Raw genomic sequence first — 27,605 nt, 5'->3', positions numbered from 1 at the left:
TAGGGATGCACCGATATGGGTACATAAAGTTATGTATTTGTACCCCGCCGTTCCGCTAGGCACTACGGCGGCCCACAACACTCAACCAGGTCCGGACAAAAATGCGCTTTGCGAAACAAACGTTCGGCCAGTGAGACAGCTATAAAAACCGGCTCACATATGGCAAACAAACGCCCTCATCACGGCCCAACAAAAGGCGACACCATGGGCCTGCCCGAGAACCCATCCTCGCACTGTACCGATATGGGTACAGCCGATATATCGGCTAATCGTGGCCGATAATATCGGCCGATATATCGGTCTAGGATAGCCGATATATCGGCCGATATTAACAAAGTTACCTATCACAATATTATGCTTTTTTGTTTACTCTCGTAACCACCTGTTAAAAAATGATATGATCTAAGGCTTTTGGAGTCTAAAAACCACTTATGATTCCTGACCGTTTTGGACGCGAATAATTATTTCCTACTACAGCGATCAAAAAGAAACACTAGAAAATGTTTTTCTAATACCAGAAATATCGGCTAATATCGGCCTCGCTTAAGCCGATATTGGCCGATACCGATATTTGAAAAATTAGCCGATATATCGGCCGATATATCGGTGCATCCCTATTATAGACTTGTTAGTTGAGTACACCAAATTCTAAAAAGTCGTCTCAATAAACGCCGATCTCCTCTCGCTTCTCCCATGACGTAGTCACTGATCTGAAATATATTCGGTCGGGCGGTAAAAGGGTTGCCAATTCAACCGGTAACCAACCAACCAAGGCAACTTCAATACGACTTGTAAAATAGATTTGACATTTCACTTTCACCTGGTCGAAGTAAATGATAAATTTTATATGATATAAAGGTAAAATTTTATCTTTTTTAAACTTTTATATAACTTTTACCGCCGAAAATGTGGTCTTATTTTCGGCAACGCTTCAAAACCAAGAGACAAGAACTAAACAAAACCTAGCTTTCCATTCTACACTATCAGTGTTATTACTCCTTGGGGACTTGCTGATCTGCTTTTATTGACTAACATAATTGAAATGGAAAAAAAAAATCGAAAAATACCATTGCATTTAAGCTGCCTCTGAACTATAAAATCTAAAATAAAAATACCGATAACTTTTTAATTAATTATTTGCGGATACAAATTAATACACCAATTATATTATTAAATTCTTATATTTTTGTTCACTTAATAAAATATACGATAAAATAGAGAATCGATTTGTTTTGGGGTGAACGGGAGTATCGTTTAAGGGACGTTTTAGTATTGCGTAAACATGTTTTTATTTTCGTCATGTACCCGGGTTTCGCAAATATTGATAAAATGTGTTTAAAATCTATTGAAGCTGCGCATGTTTTCTTTAGCAGTCAAAGTGAAAGCGCGCTTAACTGATTTTACATCATTTAAATTAACGAATGTTGTCGTTCAAAAGCTTTAGTCCCATTCGACCGAAATCCCATTCGACCGAAGGCGGTTTTTGAGGTGTCCCATTCGACCGAATTCCGCCAAAACGTGCGGTTTTTATGTGTCCCATTCGACCGAACGCTGCTATATAAATTGGCTTTTGGAATGAGCATGAATTATATTTTTATCTTCACCTAGTCAAGAAAAGTAACTGAACCAAAACTGAAATAGTAAACTTAACCAACTCTAACCTAACATAACCTAACCTAACCTAACCTAAACATGGATCTTCGATAGTACATACCTTATAAATAAAATACCAAATCACCCCGCCAATTGTGCTACATTTTAAAATTCTTTCGGTCGAATGGGATTCGGTCGAATGGGATTTCGGTCGAATGGGAATAAACGGTTCAAAAGCCTAGAACGTCCTGCTTAACCTCTCTAATACTAATTTCCTGTACATACTCTAGTGGTACATTTACTGTACAAATTTCAACCCGTCAAATAAATTAATTTAAATACCACTTAATTACCATGCATTATCAAATTATTATCATATTTCGTAAAGAGATGTTTATAAAAAAATAAAGAAAGTTAATATCTCTAATTTAATAAAATTAATAGATTATTACCGAAATACAATCTTCCAACCCATTTTGGCACATGCAGTAAAAAATTATGCCACGGACATTTAAGTATACACAATCCCCCCGATGTTATAACTATATTTTAAATATTAAATTTAAATTTGAACAAATTTCGAATCATCTTATACATAAACTTAATAAATCCAACGGGAATTTGATCAGAAATGAATTTTTCGAGTTACCTTGCTTTGGAAATATGGTAGCGAAAATATGTTTTTTTTTTTGGAGTTAGATGGCGCCTGTATCAATTGGCACGAAATTCAATAGTGCAATGAGGTCCCGCGAATTTTCCGGAAATCTCAATTAAAATTAAATTTTCTGAATGCAACCGAAAACGTAGTTCAGAAATGATCAGTACTAACTAAGAAATATAATTTTCAACTAAGTCGGTGTTAATTTAAAAAAGGTATGTATAGTTAAAGTCGAATATTGCCCAAAAGCACTAAAATGGGCAAATGACCAACTTGTGGGTCCCCGATCCCCAAAATTCGAAACGGGCATCCGAGGGCATGATATTTGCTTTCGATTGAGATATCCCTGGCCCCTTTAAGTTTAATTATTGGAGAGTTATGTGGAATACGGCGTCATTGGCATCGGATACATTATGCGTGGTACCATTACACACAGGGCCGGACTTAGAGATCCTGGGCCCATAGGCAGATAAGGAGTCTGGGCCCCCTTTTCACGCGCTGCATTTACTATTATCGCTGGAACTAGGCTGTGCCTAAATTTCCCTGGTTCAGCGTAGAAGTCTGAGCTCTACGATTATATTACGGTATGTTCCCATTTAACCCAATTTGACCTTCTCCCAAAGTTTTCAGTTCTCCCAAAAACATGGTGTCCCATTTGTCCCAATTCCATTTCTCCGAACCGGAGTTCATTTAACCCAAAAATATGTATTCCCATTTTTCCCAACGATCAAGTTTCCAACAAAATTGATTCCCATTTTTCCCAACGATCAAGTTTCCCAAAAATATGGATTCCCCTTTCTCCCAATCATTATTTGGAATCGGTAAACCAAGTAAGTTTACCGTTTTGTGAATATGTGAATTGACTTGGCGTTAGGTTAGGTTAGATTAGGTTAGGATCCAAAACCCCAGAAGAATTCCTCGAAGCGATAAAATGGGGATTCGATGTAAAATGAAATGGGCAAAATTTGATGTACTTGCATATTAAAATAAAACTTAGATTCATGTTTATACCAAGTGTAATTTTGGGACAAATGGGATTTGGGATAACTATTTTGGGACAAATGGGATTTGGGATAACTATTTTGGGACAAATGGGATTGGGAGAAATGTGATTGGGAGAAATGGGAATTGGGAGAAATGGGAATTGGGAGAAATGGGATTGGGATAAATTGGAATTGGGATAACTATTTTGGGCGAAATGGGGGTAAACCTATATTACTACATAAAAGCTCTTAACAATCGTCGACTAAATTTACGATAATTATGCAACATTGCGATTTAAGGCTGCGTCCGTAAACTGCCAAGCAGAAATTTTGGTAATTTTAAAACAAAATCTTCTACCTAAGAATTTCTCCAATATAAATTACGATTGATATTATAGATTTATGCCTTCGAATACAGTAATTACGGTCACTGGAGGGCCCCTTTCAAGGATGGGCCCCTAGGCCACGGCCTAGGTTGGCCTAGATGGAAATACGGCACTGAGTACACACAAATCTCTGACGAATTGTGTGTAAAAACCGCCAGCAATATATTATATTAGCAATATATTAAACCCACAGACGTGGTTTAAAGCCGTTAATATGTGACCCTATTTATATCCCAAAAAAATCTTAAATAAAAAACAGTTTATATAAAAAAATTACGAAAAATACATTGTTAGCAACGGGCCGATTTTGCATAACCAGCGCAAAGCGTAATCCCAAACCGATAAAAAAGCGCTTACACGAGCGATATATCCGTCAACGCCCCCTGTGGGATGTCATTAGGAAGTGGGTAAAGAACGCCCCCTATAATTTCGCGTCTACACTTCGCCCCTAAACGGCGGACCTCGATTCCGCGGCGAAACGGGCCAACTTTTACTAATAGTTGCGCAAATCCCCCGCTAGGTAGCGCTGACCTTACAAACGACGCCAAATCTTCCGGAGATCTATTTATAATAAAAGGTGCTTTCGCGACGCCCGCGCTTAAGCCTCGGACCTTAAAAGATTTTTCATAAACGCGCAACTTAGCCGAGAACGTCTTCATTTACATAATCTCTCCTACTCGAAACCGAGGCTTAGTCGAGCCGGTCGATGGCGATAGAACCGCCACACGTCGACTGTACCTCTTCGCCGCGGGTTGGCGCTTACTACGAAGTGGGGCGCACGCAATTAGAGAAGAGCGCGGACCCGGCGAAAGATGAGGGCGCCATCTGTTGTCCAATATGGCAAACTCTTCGGGGCTTCATAAATAAAAATGAGGCATGCCCTCTGGTGGCGATTCCGGGCGAAGAATAATCGGAAACTATTCCCCGGGCGTCTTATAGTCGTATCTGGGTCAGTTTAGCGGGACGCCAAGTTTTGCCGCTAATGATAAATTCTTTATTGAAAGTCTGCCTGTATCTTTCTTCGCCGCTTTGATGAAGTTTGCGGTTCCCGGAAAGTTTACGCTTTGGACCAAGGTGTGGCTTGGACTTCCGGGGTTTTCTGGCAGCGGCTCTAGCGACACGCCTTTCTTTTGGTCAACTTGATACTTATTTAGGAAATTGTTATCAAAATAATTGTTTGGCAATCATTTGATCATGTAATACAAAATTTCCGAATATTTTCTTACATAGTCGCTGATTGGAAAAATTTCTTTGTCCAAAATTTATTAATATTTTCTTACATAGTCCAAAATTGCGGAATATTTTCTTACATAGTCCAAAATTGCGGAATATTTTCTTACATAGTCCAAAATTGCGGAATATTTTCTTACATAGTCCAAAATTGCGGAATATTTTCTTACATAGTCCAAAATTGCGGAATATTTTCTTACATAGTCCAAAATTGCGGAATATTTTCTTACATAGTCCAAAATTGCGGAATATTTTCTTACATAGTCCAAAATTGCGGAATATTTTCTTACATAGTCGCAAATTGGCAAAATTTCTTTTTCCAAAATTGATGAATATTTTATTACATACGAGTAGTCTAAAATTGCCTAATATTTTCTTACATAGTCGCAAATTGGAAAAATTTCTTTGATTAAAATTTATTAATATTTTCTTACATAGTCCAAAATTGCCGAATATTTTCTTAAATAGTCCAAAATTGCCGAATATTTTCTTAAATAGTCCAAAATTGCCGAATATTTTCTTACATAGTCGCAAATTGGAAAAAAATTCTTTATCCAAAATTTATTAATATTTTCTTACATATTGCAAAATTGGCGAAAATTTTCTTACATAGTCGCATATTGGAATAATTTCTTAGTTCAAAATTGATGAATATTTTATTACAAAGTCCAAAATTTCCGAATATTTTCTTACATGATGGGCTTGATCGCTTATTTGCAAAATATCTTTGTCCAAAATTTATGAATATTTTATTACATAGTCCAAAATTTCCGAATATTTTCTTAGATAGTCCCTGATTGGGAAAATTTCTTTGTCCAAAATTTATTAATATTTTCTTAAATAGTCCAAAATTGCCGAATATTTTCTTACTTAATCCCTAATTGCCGTATATTTTCTTACACAGTCCAAAATTGCCGAATATTTTCTTACATAGTCCAAAATTGCCGAATATTTTCTTACTTAATCCCTAATTGCCGTATATTTTCTTACACAGTCCAAAATTGCCGAATATGTTTGGAATAGGCTTTAATTATGGAACATTTTCTTACATATTTTCAATCATTTTCTTAGATAGTCCGAAAATGACAATAATTACATAAAAATCCAAAATTTGATTCCTATATCGCAATATACTGATAAATCCAAATTGTTTATTATTTTCTTACATACGATCAGTACCGATCTAAATTGTCAATAATATCATAAAGCCCAAAATAGATATTTATATTTCACAAAAACTGGAAGTCCAAAATTATCATTAATTATATAAACGTCTTAAAAAACCCCAGAAAAAATCCGCCCAATATCATTTTATTTAAAAAAATTAAGAATCAATTATTTTTCGTTTATGATAATGAAAATACAAAATTGTTTAAAGTGACACTTTTCGAATTATTCTTTTGTGGAAAAAATAAGTTTCTTATTACGTGTACACTCTGTTCAAAAATTCTTTGCCCGTGGGAGATTTCGAACATTTTCGCCCGTAATTTCTTGTAAAGTTGCATCAAGTCGAAGTGGACATCGGTAATAGATTAATAAAATGTTTAGCTACAAATTGGCCAAAATCATTTTCTGGATAGACTTATAGTTTGGCCTATTTTGGCCTAAAAGAGGGGTGTCAACTTTTTTATTTTTAATCTCAGGTCATTTTAAACCCCATTTTCGTGTTCTCCGGGGTTGATTTATATTTAGAAAGTGTTAAAATTATTAAAATCGACGCATTGGTTCAAAAGATATTCACCAAAAACGTTTTCACAGAAATTGAGAAATATCTAAACATCTCACCAAGCCATTTAAAATAATAATTGTTGTTGGGTTTGGTCGCCATCTATAGTTCCTAGAAGTAATCGTTTTTGTTTAATTCTAAATATGTAACAAATTGAAGGTTAACATAAATATTTTCATGTGCTCATTTGAAAAACGAACAGGGGCGACGCCAGATAATATTTATGTTAACCTTCAATTTGTAACATATTTAGAATTAAACAAAAACGATTACTTCAAGGAACTATAGATGGAGACAAAACCCGTTAACATTTATTATTTTAAATGGCTTGGTGAGATGTTTAGATATTTCTCAATTTCTGTGAAAACTTTTTTGGTGAGTATCTTTTGAACCAATGCGTCGATTTTAATAATTTTAACACTTTCTAAATATAAATCAAACCCGGAGAACACGAAAATGGGGTTTAAAATGACCTGAGATTAAAAATAAAAAAGTTGACACCCCCTCTTTTAGGCCAAAATAGGCCAAATTATAAGTCTATCCAGAAAATGATTTTGGCCAATTTGTAGCGAAACATTTTATTAATCTATTACCGATGTCCGCTTCGACTTGATGCAACTATACAAGAAATGACGTTCGAAAATGTTCGAAATCTCCCACGGGCAAAGACTTTTTGAACAGAGTGTACCATATTCCATATTTTTAGCAGGGAAAATACTTGCCGTGAGCAATTTCAAGAATAATCACATATTTTGTTGGCGTTGAGACTAATTCATTTTTCCCTGGTCGGTATAGATTATGTTGCATATTATTATCGCTTGTGGCTAGAGGTCGGGGTTAATCATTATCCATGTTTAAATTGATTTTTTCGGGGGAAAAATGTAAACCAAAAAATTTACCGGTTAATATTTCGGAAAATGGTTAAAAAACCTGTATTATTCGGAAAATTTTAGCTTTTTATCGAAAAAAGCTTGGTTTTTCCGATTAATTTTACCAATTTATCAAAAAATTAATCGAATAATACAGAAATATAAATTACTTGATCAAAACGTTTTACGAATAATTTTGAGAACTTTATCTATTGAATAAAAGTTAACCATCCCCGACCTCTACTTGTGGCGCATTGGCAAGACGTCAATTCTACTTCCCTCCGAAAATAAATATCAGTAATAATTTCGACTAACTGACGCGTGAGAATCTGGACCCGTATTACAGGCATATTTAATTGAGTACAGCCTTTTAAAATACTAAATTTGGAATCAGTTACGTAATGAATTTAGTACAAAATATTATAAAGTCACGAAAAATGGCAAAAATGGAAACGATTGCATTTTAAATACGTTATAACAAAATATTTCTTCCCAAAAGTAAGCACCGTAGTCCAAAGCCCCGTAGTCCAGAGCCCAAGCCCCGTATCCCAAAGCCCCGTATCCCAAAGCCCCGTATCCCAAAGCCCCGTAGTCCAAAGCTTCGTAGTCTAGAGCCCAAGCCCCGTATCCCAAAGCCCCGTAGTCCAAAGCTTCGTAGTCCAAAGCTTCGTAGTCCAAAGCTTCGTAGTCCAAAGCTTCGTAGTCCAAAGCTTCGTAGTCCAAAGCTTCGTAGTCCAAAGATTCGTAGTCCAAAGCCCCGTTGTCCAAAGCTTCGTAGTCTAGAGCCCAAGCCCCGTATCCCAAAGCCCCGTAGTCCAAAGCCCCGTAGTCCAAAGCTTCGTAGTCCAAAGCTTCGTAGTCCAAAGCTTCGTAGTCCAAAGCTTCGTAGTCCAAATCTTCGTAGTCCAAATCTTCGTAGTCCAAAGCTTCGTAGTCCAAAGCTTCGTAGTCCAAAGCTTCGTAGTCCAAAGCTTCGTAGTCCAAAGCCCCGTTGTCCAAAGCTTCGTACTCCAAAGCCGCGTAATCCAGAGCCCCGTATCCCAAAACCCCGTAGTCCAAAGCCACAAAAACTTGTAGTTCGATAGGTGGTGATCGTTCGGAAAGCCAAAAACGACCTTGTTGTCCGGGATACGCTTGCGAAGGCAAACTTTGTCCAAGGCACGGAAGGTGAAACGAAGTTGTATTTGAATGGGACTTTTCAAAGGGAGATTTCTAAGGTGACAAGGCCTAATGATTTAAGCCAGAAAATCGATGACAAAGTTGCCATGACAACACGCCAACTGTAAACATAAGAGTTTCAGGATTTTCGAATTCTAAAGAAGCGAAGAGCTCGTGCGCTTGCTTGGCATGCCTGATTGATATTGACAAGAGACTCTTCTCCGCTGGCTATAACCGGACTCGAAATACACCTTACCCGTTACCACTTCCAAAGGTTAAGGCACTCTGGTGTTTCCGTTGCTATTAGTCTCCGGTAATGTCTTGTTCTGGTGCGTATTGCCCAGCAAAAAATTTATATTATTTCCTTCCCCCTTTTCGTATCAAATTTAGTTAGGCATAAAAAAGGTGATTTATTTTGACGTCCCTAATATTGTCGCTAAGCCTAATTTTTCATATTGAATTTTTTAACCCGCGCCTTCGTTTAGTGAACGTGGGGAGGTATTTTTGTCGAATATTTTGTTGTTGTGGGTGTATTCAAAGAAAATTAGTAAAAGTTGTTCACTTTGGCGTACTCATTACTTTCGCTTTGGTAATTAAGAGTCATTTTGGAAATCTAATTTGTTTGTTTGAAAATGACAGTTGTGCTAAAGTTTTATAGAAAACCATTAAGCTAACTTTGCTAGAGACGTCTATACAGGGCTGCCCCACAGGTCTGGGAAAACACGGATAAGTCAGGGAAATATCCGATAATTTGAAAGAAGGGCTACAAAGTCTGGGAAATATCAGATAATTTCAAAGAAGGGCTACAAAGTCAGGGAAATGTCAGATAATTTGAAAGAAGGGCTACAAAGTCAGGGAAATGTCAGGGAATTTGAAAGTAGGGCTACAAGATCAGGGAAATATCAGAGAATTTGAAAGAAGGGTTACAAAATAAGGGAAATCTCAGATAATTTTAAAGTAGGGTTACAAAGTCAGGGAAATATTAGGGAATTTGAAAGTAGGGCTACAAGATCAGGGAAATATCAGAGAATTTGAAAGAAGGGTTACAAAATAAGGGAAATCTCAGATAATTTTAAAGTAGGGTTACAAAGTCAGGGAAATATTAGGGAATTTTAAAGTAGGGCTACAAAGTCAGGGAAGTATCAGAGAATTTGAAAGAAGGGCTACAAAGTCAGGGAAATATCAGATAATTTTAAATTTGGCCTACAAAGTCAGGGAAATATCAGATAATGTTTAGACCATTCACGGAAACTCAGATAATTTAAACAATAACCCTATGAGTCACTTACACTAAAATAAAAGCTAAATTTAAAATAATGAAATTGATAAAAATAAAATATGAAGTTTCAAAATGACAGATTTTGACCTTAATTTATAAAAGTGTTCAGGGAAAAGTCCGTTAATTTGAAGCTGAATTATTTGTGGCAACACTGCGATAGTGCGCGTAGGAAATATCATCTACTATGGTAGGAATTAACAGTAGTTAATCATATCTAGTTAAATTTTATACAGTATTGTAGCAAATCTATTTTGAAATATTTCTAAAAAGTAATTTGTTTACAATTTCGCAAAATTATTAGTTTTATTTAAATTTTAGGGTAATTAAAAATTAGGTTTTCAGCTCAGCGCCACAGGGAGAAACACTTAATATAAACCTGTCCGTCTTGTTTTATTTTTGGGGGTTACGATTCCCCTAATAAAGGCTGTTAACAGGATTTATGTAGGGATGAAGTTACGTTCTTCGGTGGCTGATTTAATGATTTCGCCCCACAGCCCGGCTGGTCATGCTATTGCCCGTAATAATGCATAGTTGATGGCCATTTCAGATATGCCTCGCTAATTTCGTCAAAAAGGCCAATTTAGCCTGATGGCCTCCCCCGTATTTAGGATATAGCATGTACCCACCCGTACTCCTTTATTTTACAAAGAATGATATCTTTAGTAGAAAAATGGTGAAGTCATGGATTGTGATAATGCTCCATCTATCTTCGAGATATTATTTTTAAGAATATAAGTGGGATTGCAATCTATAGGATAGCATTAACTCCAATTTCGGGAAACATGTTTACCAGCTTATTGACGTACATTCATGCGGGTCGCGCCGACGGTTTTAGAACTGGGACGTACTGAACTGAACTCCCATCAAAGACTGAGGGGGAAATTCTTGTTGGAGGGGAAAACAACATAGCCGGATTTTATGAAAACACCTATTGCACTAAAGCCTTTGAAAATTTTACGTTTGGGTGGTTTTTGCGAAAAATATGAATTCATTTTTATTGACATAGTTAGTATAAATTTTGCATTATACTGGTAAAAAAATTAATTAAAACAAAAACATGCTTTCACCAATGCAGTTTAAAGGCAGATTTAACAATGATAATACCAGAGGTGTTTATTGCCGATTTTGTTCAAAGTCGGGCGTAATGTAGACCTATATGAGATATGAAATTTCCCAAAAGGAGACGTTGCACTACCCGTTCGATTTGCCATGGCAACCGAAAATGTTTTTTTTTATTATAAAATAGGCGCTTACATAAAACATCTTCCCAGAAATTACCAAGAAGTAATATTTCCGACAGCCAGGACTCATAAGTTTAGTATTTATATAGTGCTTGTTGAAATATTAGAAAGCTGGAAACTTTTCTCGAACATAACATCGGTTTTTTGCTAAGCCTTAACATGCCAAAAAAGTTACCTGGTTAAAAGGAAACACTTGTTGCATACCGTACTATAAAAGTAAAACGTTTACTTCTAAAGGAATTAGTTTTCATCTTTTTCCGAAAGATAATTTTATACGAAATGAATTAACTCTGCCTCCATGATAAGCCTTGAAATTGCCCGGTAATATAAAAATATTCCGTATAATTTTAATTATTTATACAATAACCCATAAGAGGATGATAATAATAATAATATTATCTTCTTATACTTAGTTTTAGTAACATTATATATTTTACCTCAAAATATATTATCGAAAATTAACATTAGTATGTTCCTTATACACGTGAGCTGACGCATTTCTTATCTGACACAAAATTCTCACGAGGGCAAAAATGCGTCTCCATTGGCTTAAATATGACTTTTTGGCTAGCCATTCTAACCGTTTAACCGACCGACCGGAAATAGTTCCTTCCCAGGTGAATTTGGAGAGGGGAGTAAAAACCGAGTATCTTTTATTGAAGCGTCCATTGCTTTTATTACCATTTTATTCATGGAAAATAAAAAAGCGTTGAAAATTTAACCACTTCATTTGGAGTTGAAGCAAATTTTTCAACTGTGATGACTTAAGATATAAAAATTCTAAAATAACTTCATTATAAATATTGATCAGAAACTAGAATGAAAATCGAAATTCTTGTCCTACTTACATATTAATGGAACTTTCATTTTAGATTTAAAACTTCGTTAATTTTGTTTCAACCATAATATTTCATTTTCCCCGAAATTAAGTCTTCAGTCTCAGATGACAACTAAAACCGTTGCTTCGATTATTCAAATTAGTTCTTCATATCATTACCTCAAATTAAATTTTAATTTTTTTACAGCAAACAACAGAAAGGTAAAGTTTCACGAATAATAAACTTGAACGTCTCAGCTTTATTCTAGACGATCTTAAACTCCCGATATAAATAATTTAATTGTTCTATTTTTATCTTCGGTGTGTCTCAAACTACTCTCAACTCTTGGAAGTAATGAACAAACCCAAAGTGACGCCCAATCCCCAAATGGAATTTATTTTCACATTTGTAACCCGGACAGTGTATCGCGAGAGCAATTTTCACGAAATAAATCTATTTGGACGTCACGAGATCCATTGCACCTACGAATTAGGTTTATTTTCACGGCGTGTGCTTTTCAAGTGTACGGAATATCGTTATCATAGTTATTGGATTGTTGACTTTAGAGCCTAGCCGATATTCATAAATTTCGTTGCAACACGAAGTAACAGCAGAGCGCTTAACGATAGGTCAATTTTGATCGATCAGTAAAAATTTCATATTTTAATCGTAAAATATGATTTACTCTTTATCAATACTAGGGCATGGTGTGATTTTAACTTGGACCAATTTTCATCATAACTGAAATCTATTTTCATCATAACTAGGACAATATATCTGCACAAGTAGCTAATAATAAAAAATTCTTTAAATTATTTCTATTCAATTAGGACCTGTTTTGATCATAATTAGCACCTGTTTTATTCTTACCTTGGACGTATTTTGATCAATACTAGGGCATATTTTGTTCAATACTAGGGCATGTTTTGTTCATTACTAGGGCATATTTTGTTCATTACTAGGGCATATTTTGTTCATGACTACCACCTATTTTGCTCTTATATAGCACGTATTTTGGTCATTACTAGGGCATATTTTGTTCATAACTAGGACCTATTTTGCTCTTATATAAGCACGTATTTTGTTCATTACTAGGACCTATGTTCTCTCATATAGCACGTATTTTGTTCATTACTAGGGCATATTTTGTTCATTACTAGGGCATATTTTGTTCGTAACTAGGACCTATTTTGCTCTTAAATAGCACGTATTTTGGTCAATACTAGGGAATATTTTGTTCATAACTAGGACCTATTTTGCTCTGATATAGCACGTATATTGGTCAATACAAGGACATATTTTGTTCATAACCAAGACGTATTGGAAATTAGAGAGTTAATTTTATTGAAATTAAATTAATTTATTATCAACGAGAGAAGTAAATCACTTTAGTTTCGAAGTTACTGCCAAAATCAGGAGATTATATTTCACCTTTAAAAATACAGTTAAAGTGTCGATTCTTTTAAAGGGAAGACATAGTTACATTTCAAAATACTTCATAACTGTCAACGTATCGAAATCCGCCCAGAACCACTTCGTCAAATCCAGCAGAATTCCAAATTAAAAAACAGAACCAACTATAGCAGTGTTTAAAGTCGCTGGGATGTCCTTAGTTGAAGTGGAAGCGGAACTGTTTGTACCCCGTGAGATCGATAGTAAGGTTTTGACGAAATTTCTCTCTCCGGTAAAGTACGAATTTTAAAACTTCTCGAATTGTAATTAGGCTCTCCTCCGCCGCGGGGCGCTTGGAACTCGTCATCTGCTTTTGACACTTTGATCCACATTCGCGGGAGGGACCCTGAGACTCCGGAATTGCTTTGCGCGCGATGCAATGGATCGACTGTGTACTGAAAGATCGACCACACGCTTGATAACCTCTCTACAATCTGAGCCTTTCCTGCCGTAATCTCTATTAACTTAGATTTACCCTTTTTTAAACGGTGTACGGGGTTTTTTTCCTTAACTACAGGGTGTTTTGTAATGGCTCTTTCTTCCCGGCGGTCTCATCGCTAATACTCAGAGCTGGGCAAAACTCGGAGTGCATTTTTCACCTCACACTTTTCTCACTCCACTCCCTAACAAAAAAATCCAGTCGTAAGAGGTCAGCCCATGTCTGCTAATACTAGTAAATTCATTTCTTTAAATTTGAGTTATATCAGTTTCTTTTTGATTAAAATTATTATGCTAAAACAAGCTGACCACCCTCGTGTATATATTTTTAATTTTTTTCCTATATTTTCAATGTGCTCCTATAAGTTCAAATAATGAAACTATTTTCTTATTTTTCTCCTATATATTTCTGGACTTTTTCGGGGTTTACCTGTTGCAATTATCTCTTTCGATATCAAAATCTACAAAGTTAGAAATCTTTGCTAATTCAATCAATAGGTGATTATGAAAAATATCGGTGGTCACGTGATTTGGTTAAGTACTACCAAGTTGAAAGTATCAAAATTGGCCCTTTTTGTAAATTCGTCTGGCTAGTTGGGCAAGGGTTAGCGAGATTTCTATTATTTCATTGTTCAATCGAAAGGATTTTTCGTTTTTCGTTTTGAGAGAAGTTTGCAAAGTCGTTAAATTAAGGTAATTGATTTATTAAATGAAATATTTTTAAATTCTATCCAAATTGATTTTAATTCATTTTCAGGAATAATCGAAACATGTATGTAAATATAACCTTGTGTCTTCTATTAAAATTGGGCTTGTTTCTTTATCAATACTTGGTCTAGAACTATAAGAAATAAAAAAATATATAATAAATTTGTTAACTTTATGTATTTTTAATAATTTAAGAAAAATACTAACTTTTCAAACAATCAATCCATGGTTGGTGCTTGTTACTAAACGCGGACGACCGCGGGCCTCGGTAGGTGCAGACGAATTTAAGCAGCCGACGCTTTGTCAAAAAATAACCAACTCCCGTGAGCCTCTGCGCGCAATTCTTTTTCATAATCACCTATTATTAAACCAAATTCTTTTCACTTCGTATTTCCCGGAATTATAATTAAATAATTAATTATTAATAAATATTAATTATTATTAATGTATTTATCGTATATTTTCGTTTCTTTTGTAAAAAGTCTCTGCTTTAAAATCGTTTAAATGTACTACAAAATCCCACGTCGCGAAACACTGCTCGGGAGTTGATATTAGTTTGATTTAAATATTTGGGAGAGCTAAATGGCTCGTAGGAGTTGCCCGACTGAAAAAGGTATCCTAAGTTAACTTGATTATTTAGTTAGTTGGGATTAGTTATTAGTCGGTTTAAAATATCTACAATGGATTTTAACTAAATAAAAAGAGTTTAAGTTTTATTTTCAGATTTGGAGAGAAGAGACCCTTTTGGGTTGGGATCTCAGTTTATTTTATCTATACGATTTTTCTTGAGTTTTTTGTGGTCACCCCGTGATAAAGATATATGTATTGTAATGAAAGTGGTATCATGTGGTATATATCATTCAGAATTCTTTCCATTCGGTTTAAACTTCGAATTTACTACAAACTCGAAATGTTAAAAATTGGCGTTTACTAGATTTTGCCTTTGGGCAAGTTCGAATGTAGCTCTTACGTCACTAGTGCGCGTGCTAAAGGTACAAATAAAGTATCGTATGAACAACTGCTATCGCATATCGCTATCAGCGAATTTGATGCCTAAAAACTATGTAAAGTAGAAATTCTAAATTGTTCTGCTTAATAAAAGATTTTATTTATTCACCAATTTGAGAGAAAATTCCCAATTTTGGAAAATTATTTATTCGCCACTTAGTGCTAGAGTGTCGTAGAAAAAACATCGTTTTCACCATTTATGTAATTTTTAAGGGGTACTTGAATCGCCATGTGATTTCGATCAACATATCAGAAGTCAAAATTTCAGCCAGAGATTCGAACAGTAGACCGGTTTCGCCCTTTTGGGGCTTATCAGTACTGTGTAGGAACTCCGGCTTTTCTAAAAAATCTGCCGATATCAGTTAAAGGGGAATTGTCACCAAAACCAAAATTTACGAGGTTTTTTTACAGAATGATAGAAAAAATATTAATGATTATGTCCCTGAAATTTTATAGTTATTGGAAAAGTATTTAAAAAGTTACGGTACTTTCCCGCAACCTAAATCAAACGGCTCCAAAAATTTCAGAAATCGCGGTTGAACCTACGTGCAGCGCCAAAAGAATGAAGCGGCAAAAATTTGAGAAAGGGTGGTGTGTAAGGCATTTTAAAAACACGATAAACTACAATCTACGAATATAACTCGGTTAAAAAGCCAAGGAGAATGTCGTAGCAGACGACAGTTCCGACCGAAAAACGATAAAACCGGGGAAAATAATATTTCGTTCACGAGATGGCGCTGCAGGTAGGTTCAACCGCGATTTCTGAAATTCTCGAGTCGAGAGGGGTGATAAAACACGAAATTTGGTTGCTAATAATAAATCAAATACTGGAAATATTAACATGAAATTTTTTGTAAGACCATTTTCGGACGTCCTCTATCCATTTAAATGGATATCAACCAATTTTAGGGTGGTGACAATTCTCCTTTAAACTAATATACATCCAGGGTGCAATATACGTTTATTCCCATTCGACCGAAATCCCATTCGACCGAATCCCATTCGACCGAAAGAATTTTAAAATGTAGCCCAATTGGCGGGGTGATTTGGTATTTTATTTATAAGGTATGTACTATCGAAGATCCATGTTTAGGTTAGATTAGGTTAGAGTTGGTTATTATTGATGTATAAATACCCTCCTTTATTAGCAAACGACTTCTGTAACTAAATTGAAAACATAGCAAAAGCCAATTTATATAGCAGCGTTCGGTCGAATGGGACACCTCAAAAACCACCTTCGGTCGAATGGGATTTCGGTCGAATGGGACTAAAGCGCAATATATGCTAGCAATCCACTGCAATTTATAGCTCGAAATTCTTCAACAATTATTGCATAGCGGTCGCTTTACAGCAGACAACTTTTACGCTCGGGTGTCCGTAATTGAAATCCAAGATGATTCTTGTAATATCCTTGCTAGATAATATTGCGATGCCAATTTAGCGCGCACTCTAAAGGATAACCGTGAGCGCGTGTTTTTAAAAACATGTAAGCACCCGCGTACAAAATTCAGTAGTAGAATCCCTTAATTCTATAGGAGATTTTTCAAATTTGACCACGGAATCAGTAGCATCTACATTTTGTATCCAAGCCTTTATGTTTGGGATAGCGACCAATGAGAAATAAGGTGTAGTCATTGGCGTCAATCAGAAAGCTAAAATACCAATTGTTTCGGCGTTCTACTAATTATTTCTAATCAACTACGAAATGGAAAGCAACGAAACTTTATACTTGGAGATTTTAAACGTAAGCGATTCGTTTAATAACAAAATTAAGGCGGTAATTAATAATTTGAAACTCACTCTTTAAATTTGACCACATAGTATAAATAATTAAATACATTCTTGTTAAAGTCAATAAGAACGAATTCGGAAATGATGGTCGCTTGAGCCAAAGATAATTTAAACTCGTACCCTAGATTCGAAATCACTCTCTCGCGCGTTGCCGATAGCGTTTACCCACTTCCCGCTGGAACTCAGAAAAAATTCGCTCCATGGTTTGCGACTTACCGCAACCATTGAGTTGGTAATAAATAGAGGTACAACTAAATCTGGCTGGCCTGGGACCAATTTCGTGGAATAAGGAGACTTTATCAACTACCGTGGCGGCATCTGTCTCTAGTGTGGCAACTATATTGCAATTGAATTTTTCGCGAATCTTATGCGAAATTGAAATGTATGATTACGCGTAACAAACAAACCTTTGAAGTTGTTTAAAAATAATTTTTTTCTGTCAACACGATCCTTTTTAATTCAAGTTACGGTGAGTTAGCTAAAAATTATTTATTTTTAGCCGTATAACTTTACAAAATATAGATGGCGCTACCGCCTAATTATAAAGATGAATTTCATACAGTCTTCTCAGAACAGGTCCCGCGTAACCATGACAACCGAAATCGTTATTGTAATTCTAACAGTATTATTCCCAATTCAATGACCGCAACCGATGGAGCTCGATTTTTCTGAGGTCACGTGCCGGAAAAGGGTAAACGCTTCGTAACAAAACCGTAAATGGGAAAGCTCTTAGTATTCGAATCTAGGGTACGAGTTTAAATTATCTTTGCTTGAGCAGACGGTTGTTTTTTGGTCGACAGTATATTGTAGAGGCTAAATTTAAGCCTTGTCTCAATCTGTCTGCACTCTAAATACCATTATTAATGATTAGTTAAGACAAACACAATTTCAAATTGTCCAACAGCTTCATTGAGGAGTTGGATGTCGCTCGATGACTTAGGCCTAAGGTGGTGCCTTGGGTATTAGCCTAGCTGATTATTATTATTATTAATATTAACCTTTGTCTAGTCTAAGTCATCCATTTTTTTACGGTTGGAATAAACACTCATTATTTTATTAGACAATCAAAAGCTAGTCATTTGAATCGAGTCTTAGGGTCGAAGATAAGGGAAAATCTAGAGTAACTTTCCCCTTCAGAAAACACAGATAGGGTTCCGAAAGTTTCTAAACGAACACTTGATGAAACCTTGCCTAAATCGCCAAAATACAGTAACAACCTCCTCTTGCCATCCCACAGTTAGATAGCTTTCGCGGCAAGAGGTCGCCAATAATAAACATCCAAGAATAACCCTCTTAACAAACAATCCTGAAACTGTTCGGACCTCTCTCAGGAAACAAAACAAGGACACCCTTAGGTAAATTGAAGAATTCTTCGCGTAACGACGAGCCGACATTCGAGCTTTCTGTTTTCTCCGGCAGAGGGGAGCGCGGCCGACGGTACGCGGGTCAAGGGTCATGCAAAAAAGGAGTCGTCCTTCTCGGTAGCTCGGGCTCTTTATGATTGATGCGCTCGCATTGGCTGTGACAAGATTGGCTGCCCTCCTCTTCGGATCTGTCTTTACGGCTTTGCCTCACCGTCGCCGACGACAGCGCCATCTCGCGACGGATAATAGACAACGCGGGGCGCGTTTATATTTGCGCGTGTCGGGGCAGGTTTGGGCCTGTCAGCGAGATAAGTGACTCGGAAACTGTCTTTGGCTTTGGCCACGCTTTGCCTAAGACGTTGACTAAACAACGGCGGGCGCGTTCTTATTGAAGTTTCTCCCGGAGTCGCGAGGGGCCGCTGTTATGAAAGACGTTTTCATTGTTTGCCCAAAGAATTGCCCACTGTTAATGTTTGGTTTTGGGTTATCGTCTCCGCCTCGCGAGTCCTGGCACGCTTGTTTATCTCCGTAGTTAAGAGGCAAGATGTTTCGATAGCGCCGCGGCGTAGAAATTGCCGTGATGGGCTTCGGATAGGCGCCGCGATAGGCGTTGTCGAGTGGGATTTCGATGTGATTTGGCCTAGTTTCAATCGCGGAATCCCGCATAGATTAATTGATTCGAAATTTACAGATAATAATAATAATCAGCTAGGCTAATACCCAAGGCAAAACCCAAGGCACCACCCAAGGCACCACCCAAGGCACCACCCAAGGGCTAAGTCATCAAGCGACTTTAAGGAGTTTCATGATAATAGCTCTTTCTAAATTATAAACTAGAAGAGTAACGCTATTCGATTCTGTGTTGGCGAATAGTTTGAGTCGGAGTAAAAACGTTTTTCCCAACAGGCTGCCTGTGACCTTCTTAGCAGATAAATTCTGGCTAGCAGACGACAAAATCCGATTCCCTGTTTACACCTCCTTTTCAGAAGGAGTAAAATGAGTAGCCCTAATATTCCGGAACCAGCTAATAGCTTATGGTCCGGAGTAATTGTCATCCCCGGGACAGGCGAATAAAACGTTTTAGGGTAAAAAGAGTACACTTTTAGTCCGAGAACAGGTGAAAAGAAACCACTTAAAGTTGAAAAATATGTGCTTAAAAGCGTTAATTTTAAATCCACTAATTTTAGTGGTTCTAAACTTTCTAAACCAAAGAAAAAGTAAATTTTAATATACCCGTAACCAACATATGTTATGGAGAGGTTAGCTTCTCCGTCGTATAACCCATTCGTCACGAGCGGAGAGCTAGGTAATATCATTGCACCTCGTCGTGCCATCTGACGATCGTTAGTGGAACTAATATGATTTTTAGCGCGACAATTGTAGTAGGCAGTACAATACGATGCGGAGAAATTTATGTAAAGTAAATGCTCGGCAAAATGTACATTACGGACTTCAAACTTACCTTCGCAGGTTTGAGGAAGCGTATCCATGGCCGGGCCCCCAAAAGTCCTATAAAAATCCTATAATTTTTATATTTGGCTCATTTCAAATCCAGCCACTCAGTTAAATTGCTAGATTTAGCTATAGGATAAATTCCTATACCAAGTCATACTAGTCTATACTTTTGTTATTGTTAACATGATAAGCTACTAGTATATTTTGGTGATAAAAGTAGTTAAATAGTTTCTATTTTTTAAGTGAAAATCAAAGATTTATTCCTCTAAATATAGATTTTGTTTTTAAATGCATAAAGTTAGTAAATTAAATAGCCTATATAGTCCTATATAATTTTATAATTTTGTAAAAGTAGTTCTATAAAGTCCTATATTTTTAGAAAAATAATCGTATTTTTCCTATAAAAGAATTGAAGATTTGAGTGGGGGCCCTGCCATGGGGACATTACAGTCCGACTCAAAACGTTCCGCGTGTAGAAGTCCACTCACAAGTCAGTCATGTGAAACGAAAAAAAAAACACTGAGGTGTTATTTGCTTATTTTAACAAGTTGGCAAGCCAAAATATACCTCTCCTCGGAAGCATTGTCCCTAGTGGTAATAATTTCTCGAGATGACCCTCAAAGTTATATCTCCCCAATTCAGAGTTATTTACTAATAACGTAATCCCGGTTCAATCCCGCCCGGTATAAAATTTTAATTTGAATTAAAATAATTGAGACGTAACAACCGAGATTAATTTATTCAGAATATTATAAATTAAGTAGTTACAACAGTGAGTTAGACGTACTAAAACAATGCACAATTGACTTTAACCCTATTTACGGTACAAGTTTAGCAGTTAAAAATAATACGAAGCCAATTTTAATGAAAGAAATATCTACAGAGGGTATTTGTATTTTTGTCGCTTACGAAATACTTGCCGCATAGTTAACGCTCATTTTATTTCAACTATCGCCCGATCAAGATACCGTAGATATCTGGTAGTGGACGACTCGTAGACTGTCGGAACCTGTTGACGTTGTGACACATACCGCATGAAAAAGACCAAAACCGTCCAATTTCCCATATCATATAATGACTCGCACACCCAGGATATCAATGACTGCATTAGGAATCGTAGATATCCAAATATCCACACCAACAAAAAACTTATTAACAAGAAGCGAAAAACTTACCATTCACAAAGCACAGAAAGCCACTTGACTAAACGTATATCAATAAATGACCGTAGAGGGAATAGTTAGGGTTCTTTATAAATAAACACAAACGAACCCAATTGATGAACTGCATTAAACATCTTAATCAGCCGAGAAAACGTTTAAAATAAATTACGACCGAGTTGAAAACCAGACCAACTCGATATGTTGTTAATAAATGAATTATTAAGCTTGAAAACCAATACGCTAAACCTAATAGATAAGAATATACGACTGAAAAAAACTAAATAAATTACAAAAAACTAACGGGTTCTACCCTTTATCTTATCTGCTGACTGCGCTAAAACAAGATTTGACCATTAAATTTTTTGAAAATGCGACGTATACACTTTGAAGGTTCCGTCAAAAATTATCCTTTCCCAAACGTAAAGGTTCTCAAAACATTAATACACAAAAAATAAGTAAAAAGGTTCCTCCAAAAAATGAACCATTTTGCGGAAGAAGTAAATAATTTTAAAAGAATAAAAGATAAAACAAATATACAACCGCAAAAATAAAACGTCAAATAATAGAAGAAACAATCTTAAACTCCATTCATTAAAAAAACACTAAACAAAAGTACCAAATTGAAATAAAGCAACTTATTATATTAAACAAGATTAAGTCTTTATAATTTTTTCGTAAAAAAACCACATTAGGCCTTCACAATTTCATTCGTAAAAAAATTCAGGACTTTGTTAACTATAATGCTTACAATGAGTGTCTTATTTGCAGTGTAGCTTGAAGTTATCGTTGGTTCTGTGGTAGAGCGCTCGACTGCCTAACTGAACGGCCCGGGTTCGAAACCTGGGTGACGCGTTTGTTTTTAATCAAATGAGAAATCGCTAAATTAGAATTTCTTCGATGCAATAATTTCAATTTCAATTCTATTTCAATTAAACCAAAATTTCGTACTCTATTAAATACGCTTCCGATAAAGCTGAAGGTCTAATTTTCAATAAGGCGTAACAAGTGTCGGTGGTTCTGTGGTAGAACGTCCGCCTGTCAATCAGGAGGTCTCGGGTTCAAATCCCGCCCGATGCGATCGCAAATTGATACTAAGACGAATACCGTGTACAACTGGTGGAAACCCTGCCATTGAACGTTGAGAGGTAGCATTACACTCAGCACTCGGTCCGTCCCAAAGTCATTAAGAAGAAGTTGGAGAGAAAACGCCCATATAAACACAACAGACTCAACATGCACATCCATCAGAACACAAACACAACAAATTCAACACTCACAACCTACGCATAAACATTACAAAAACGTAATACACCAAACCGTCACGACGGTGAGCGAAAAAACACCATCCAAACCAAACCGCAAATGCATCCGTTAACGCTCACCGTCACACGGTGGTTTTGCCAACCCTTTGAGAAACTGCGTACGCAGTGATTACACTTTGCACCGAAAATGCGAACGCGTTCGCAGTCCTGACAGACAGACACACCCACCCACAGACCCACACACAGACCCACACACAGACCCACCCACAGACGAACCCACAGACCCACCCACAGACCCACAGACAGACACGGTCGTTGTATAACCCCTCCTAGGGGACTTTGTTCCCTCGGAGAGGTAAAAACCATAATAACATTAGCAGTTTCTGTACTTTTTCTTAGAATTATAATAATACTATTTGAATCTTAGATACTTTATAATAATAAAAAATAATCAGCTAGGCTAATACCCTTGGCCTAAGTCATCAAGCGACTTATATATCCATTAATTCAGGTGACCGGTTACAATGCTGTCTTGATAAAAAATTAAGCTGTTCTGTCCGCCAAAACTAGAGCTGTTTTGTTCGCCAAAACTAGAACTATATCTCTAGTTACATGTTGTTTATTTCAAAATCAGAGACCTGTTAATTTAAGGAAAAACTTATGTTTTGATGTGCCTGACTAAAGCTATTCTTTTTATCAGCTATTATTTTAAATGGACTAGAGCTATTTTTCTAACTGGACTAGAGCTATTTTTCTAACTGGACTAGAGGTATTTTTGAACCGGATTAGAGGCATTCTTTAGATCCAGACTAGAGCAATTCCCTATTTAGTGACCAAGGATACTGTATTAAGAGGATAAGAGGCAAAGATAAAAACTGGCAAAACTTGATTCCGGCCATGCGCATTAGATCCTAGCTCGGCTTCAAATTTTCTATTCCGTCAAGGCCAATTTTATAGCTGTTGTCTATACGGCGCCATTGGAATTCTGTCCTTGACGGAAAAGAAACAAGCCGGCGCGTCTTCGATTTATTTTAAACGCGCCGGCGTTTTTATAATACAGGAGGTACGGCGGGCTACATATCCTCTTATACAGTATCCTTGTCCTGACTAGAGCTATTCTTTTGACGCGGACTAGAGACGTACTTTAGATAAGGTCTAGAGCTATCTTTAGATCCGGACTAGAGACATTCTTTTGAGCTACCATTCGACCAGGAATAGAGTTATAATTTGAACGAAGCTAGAGCGTCAATTTGTAGAAACTGTCCTTATCATGAAAAAGAGATGGGACGATATATTAAAATCAATATTTTTCTTTCCATATTTTAGATCTGGCCGGTAGCAAAGTGAAATTCGACAAGCAGGGCGACGGCCTGGGTCGCTACAACATTTACAACTTTCGGCGCGTCAACCAGAACTCGTCGAGCTTCTACTACCAGGAGATTGGTCAATGGAACGACACGGGGCTCAACCTACACGTCCCGATGGACGACATCGTCTTCAGCGGTGGACGCAAACAAGTACCACCCTCCGTCTGCAGTCAGCCTTGCGGCATCGGACAGATCAAGAACGTCCAGGCCGGTGACACTTGCTGTTGGATCTGCTCCGACTGCAAGGACTGGGAGAAAGTCAAGGATGAATCCACCTGCGAGGTTGGTGACTCCTCGTTGTAACTGCCTTAACGTTCTAGACGTGTGTCTGACGTCGTTTATTTTTGATAGGATTGCGGAATGGGTCGATGGCCGTACGAGGACAAACTGGAGTGCTTCGACCTGGTGCAGCAACACATGCACTGGGACTCGATTTTCGCCATTGTCCCCATCGCGATCGCCTGTTTCGGCATCATCCTGACCTTGGGAGTCATTTCCGTCTTCATCAAGAACAACGATACGCCCATCGTTAAAGCTTCCGGGAGGGAACTCAGCTACATGCTACTCGGTAGGTACCTCGCTAGGACACCACGCCTCTAAGAAAGGGCCTTTTTTAATCGCATTTTTTTTTGGGTGTTCTCAGCCGGAATTCTATTATGCTACCTCATGTCTTTCGCGCTGCTGTCGAAACCGACGCCCGTGTCCTGCGGCATCCAGCGGTTCGGCGTCGGATTCGCTTTCGCTATCATCTACAGTTCCCTCTTGACCAAGACAAACCGCATCTCGAGGATCTTCGATAGCGCCCGCAAGTCCGCTCGCCGGCCCAGCTTCATTTCGCCCAAGAGCCAAGTCGTCATCACCCTAATCTTCATGTCCGTGCAGGTAACCTTCCCATCTTTCCCATTTTCTTTCTCCCAAATACTGCTCAAAACGAATATTTAGAGACGATAGAAATTCTTACTAATATTTATTTTTTGCGGTATATTTATCCTAATAAGATATGGCATTCGACCTATATTGTAGTAATTGTTTATGGGTGGACACCGTTTGTGTTGTTTAGGAGCAACAAACACAAGGAGAACGCAGGTAGCTTTTAAATACCCTAACGCAGTGTTGTGTACAAATTTCATTGTACGAACCTTTACGCTGAACGTTTTACGGAAAGGGGGGGGGGGGAGAAGACAATATCCGAATTTTCCCCTTCCGACGGCAGCACGGGCTAACGCGTCTAACCAATGAAAAATGTATGCAAGAAAATGCACGACTTTTGCTGGGATGCGTTCTCCTTGTGTGGAGTGCTTTGTTTGTTGCTCCTAGGTGTTGTTATACCAGGGTTAGTACACGACCTGGAAGACTGGGAATTTGAAATGTTTCCAAAAGGTCCGCGAAAAGTCAGGGAATTTTAAAATGATTCTAAAGGGTCAGGGAAAAGTCAGGGTATTTTAAAATGATTCTAAAGGGTCAGGGAAAAGTCAGGGAATTTTAAAATGATTCTAAAGGGTCAGGGAAAAGTCAGGGTATTTTAAAATGATTCTAAAGGGTCAGGGAAAAGTCAGGGAATTTTAAAATGATTCTAAAGGGTCAGGGAAAAGTCAGGGAATTTTAAAATGATTCTAAAGGGTCAGGGAAAAGTCAGGGTATTTTAAAATGATTCTAAAGGGTCAGGGAAAAGTCAGGTTATTTTAAAATGATTCTAAAGGGTCAGGGAAAAGTCAGGGTATTTTAAAATGATTCTAAAGGGTCAGGGAAAAGTCAGGGTATTTTAAAATGATTCTAAAGGGTCAGGGAAAAGTCAGGGAATTTTAAAATGATTCTAAAGGGTCAGGGAAAAGTCAGGGAATTTTAAAATGATTCTAAAGGGTCAGGGAAAAGTCAGGGTATTTTAAAATGATTCTAAAGGGTCAGGGAAAAGTCAGGGTATTTTAAAATGATTCTAAAGGTTCAGGGAAAAGTCAGGGTATTTTAAAATGATTCTAAAGGGTCAGGGAAAAGTCAGGGTATTTTAAAATGATTCTAAAGGGTCAGGGAAAAGTCAGGGAATTTTAAAATGATTCTAAAGGGTCAGGGAAAAGTCAGGGTATTTTAAAATGATTCTAAAGGGTCAGGGAAAAGTCAGGGAATTTTAAAATGATTCTAAAGGGTCAGGGAAAAGTCAGGGAATTTTAAAATGATTCTAAAGGGTCAGGGAAAAGTCAGGGTATTTTAAAATGATTCTAAAGGGTCAGGGAAAAGTCAGGGTATTTTAAAATGATTCTAAAGGGTCAGGGAAAAGTCAGGGTATTTTAAAATGATTCTAAAGGGTCAGGGAAAAGTCAGGGAATTTTAAAATGATTCTAAAGGGTCAGGGAAAAGTCAGGGAATTTTAAAATGATTCTAAAGGGTCAGGGAAAAGTCAGGGTATTTTAAAAGTTTTCCAAAAGGTCAGGGAAAAGTCATGTAATTGGAAAATGATTCCAAAATGTCAGGGAAAAACGTCAAGGAATTTGAAAATATTCGCAAAAAGTAAGGGAATTTTAAAAGACCCCATAAAAATCAGGCAAATAAAAATTTTTCAAGATTTATACCTCAAACCATTCATTTATTCTACAAAAATTGTCACGGAAAATTTGGCAATTTGGTCAGAGAAAACCTGGAAATGTCAGGGAATTTAATTCCGGAAATTTTGTACGAACCCTGTGTACGGAAATGTTTATAAATAACTGGCACCACTGTAATCCTCGAGGAAGGTCAAACGTGATACGCAACACAACGATACATCCATTTTCGGATTGCCCAAATACGTTCATTTTCTGAGGTCATTTGCGCTCAATCAGATCAAAAACCAAAGAACATCATTTCGTGGCTTCAAATTATCATCTACATTTTAAACTAATTTTCTTCTGAAATGCAGACAATTTTTAATAATCAAAAGTTAAATAAAGTTTATAATTTAATTAACACTTCATTTTTCGTAAAGGTTTTTGAATAAAATATCCATTCGAACCCAAGAAAGTGGAAATCTTGGGCATATTTCTGTTATTATATTAAGCGGAACTCGCGACGACACAAATAGAAATTAAATAATAACATAGCTATTTTTTAAGACCGAACTACTTGCGTAGAGAAAACATTTCAAACTCAAAATTTAATATATTGGAAGAGTAGTTTTGAGTAATTGTATAATTTGTGTTTGGTAGGTTATAGCGACGATCGTATGGTTCGTGGTGGAGCCGCCGGGCACTCGTCAGTACCACCCGAAGGACAAGCGGAACGAAGTGATTTTGAAATGCAGCATTAAAGACTCGAGCTTCCTAGTGTCGTTGGTCTACAACATGATCCTCATCACCATTTGCACCGTCTACGCCGTCAAGACGCGCAAAATCCCCGAGAACTTCAACGAATCCAAGTTCATCGGCTTCACCATGTACACGACTTGCATCATCTGGCTCGCTTTCGTTCCCATCTACTTTGGCACCGGAAATTCATTCGAAGCAAGTGTCCTTGTCCTTTTCTCTCTATGTTCTGTTGTTTTTTGATATTCGCTTTAACGTATTGTAACACATGTAGCTCATGCGTTCCCAAATGAGCGGTCTTTAGTAAATGACCTTGACAATGTTCATCTTGACCTTCAAAATCTTTGGTTCGAAAATATAGTAAAATCTTCTTATACAAAATAA

The 27,605-nt window shown here is 37.0% G+C and overlaps 1 protein-coding gene across 3 annotated transcripts in view; it reads left to right on the top strand.

The window, feature by feature from the left end:
- LOC149962227 (metabotropic glutamate receptor-like) overlaps positions 1-27,605 on the top strand; it is a 331,639-nt gene that overhangs the window by 266,248 nt on the left and 37,786 nt on the right. For all 3 annotated transcript variants that reach the window (XM_090179170.1, XM_090179168.1, XM_090179175.1), the window contains exons 9-12: positions 23,909-24,231; positions 24,301-24,517; positions 24,593-24,831; positions 27,126-27,419. In XM_090179170.1, coding sequence (XP_090035296.1) covers positions 23,909-24,231; positions 24,301-24,517; positions 24,593-24,831; positions 27,126-27,419 — 1,073 coding nt within the window. The remainder of the gene's footprint in view (positions 1-23,908; positions 24,232-24,300; positions 24,518-24,592; positions 24,832-27,125; positions 27,420-27,605) is intronic.

Source organism: Leiobunum rupestre, chromosome 1 (genome assembly GCF_980474605.1).
Source record: "Leiobunum rupestre chromosome 1, qqLeiRupe1.1.hap1, whole genome shotgun sequence".
Lineage (NCBI taxonomy): Eukaryota > Metazoa > Arthropoda > Arachnida > Opiliones > Sclerosomatidae > Leiobunum > Leiobunum rupestre.
This window is presented reverse-complemented; position numbering and strand designations above follow the sequence as displayed.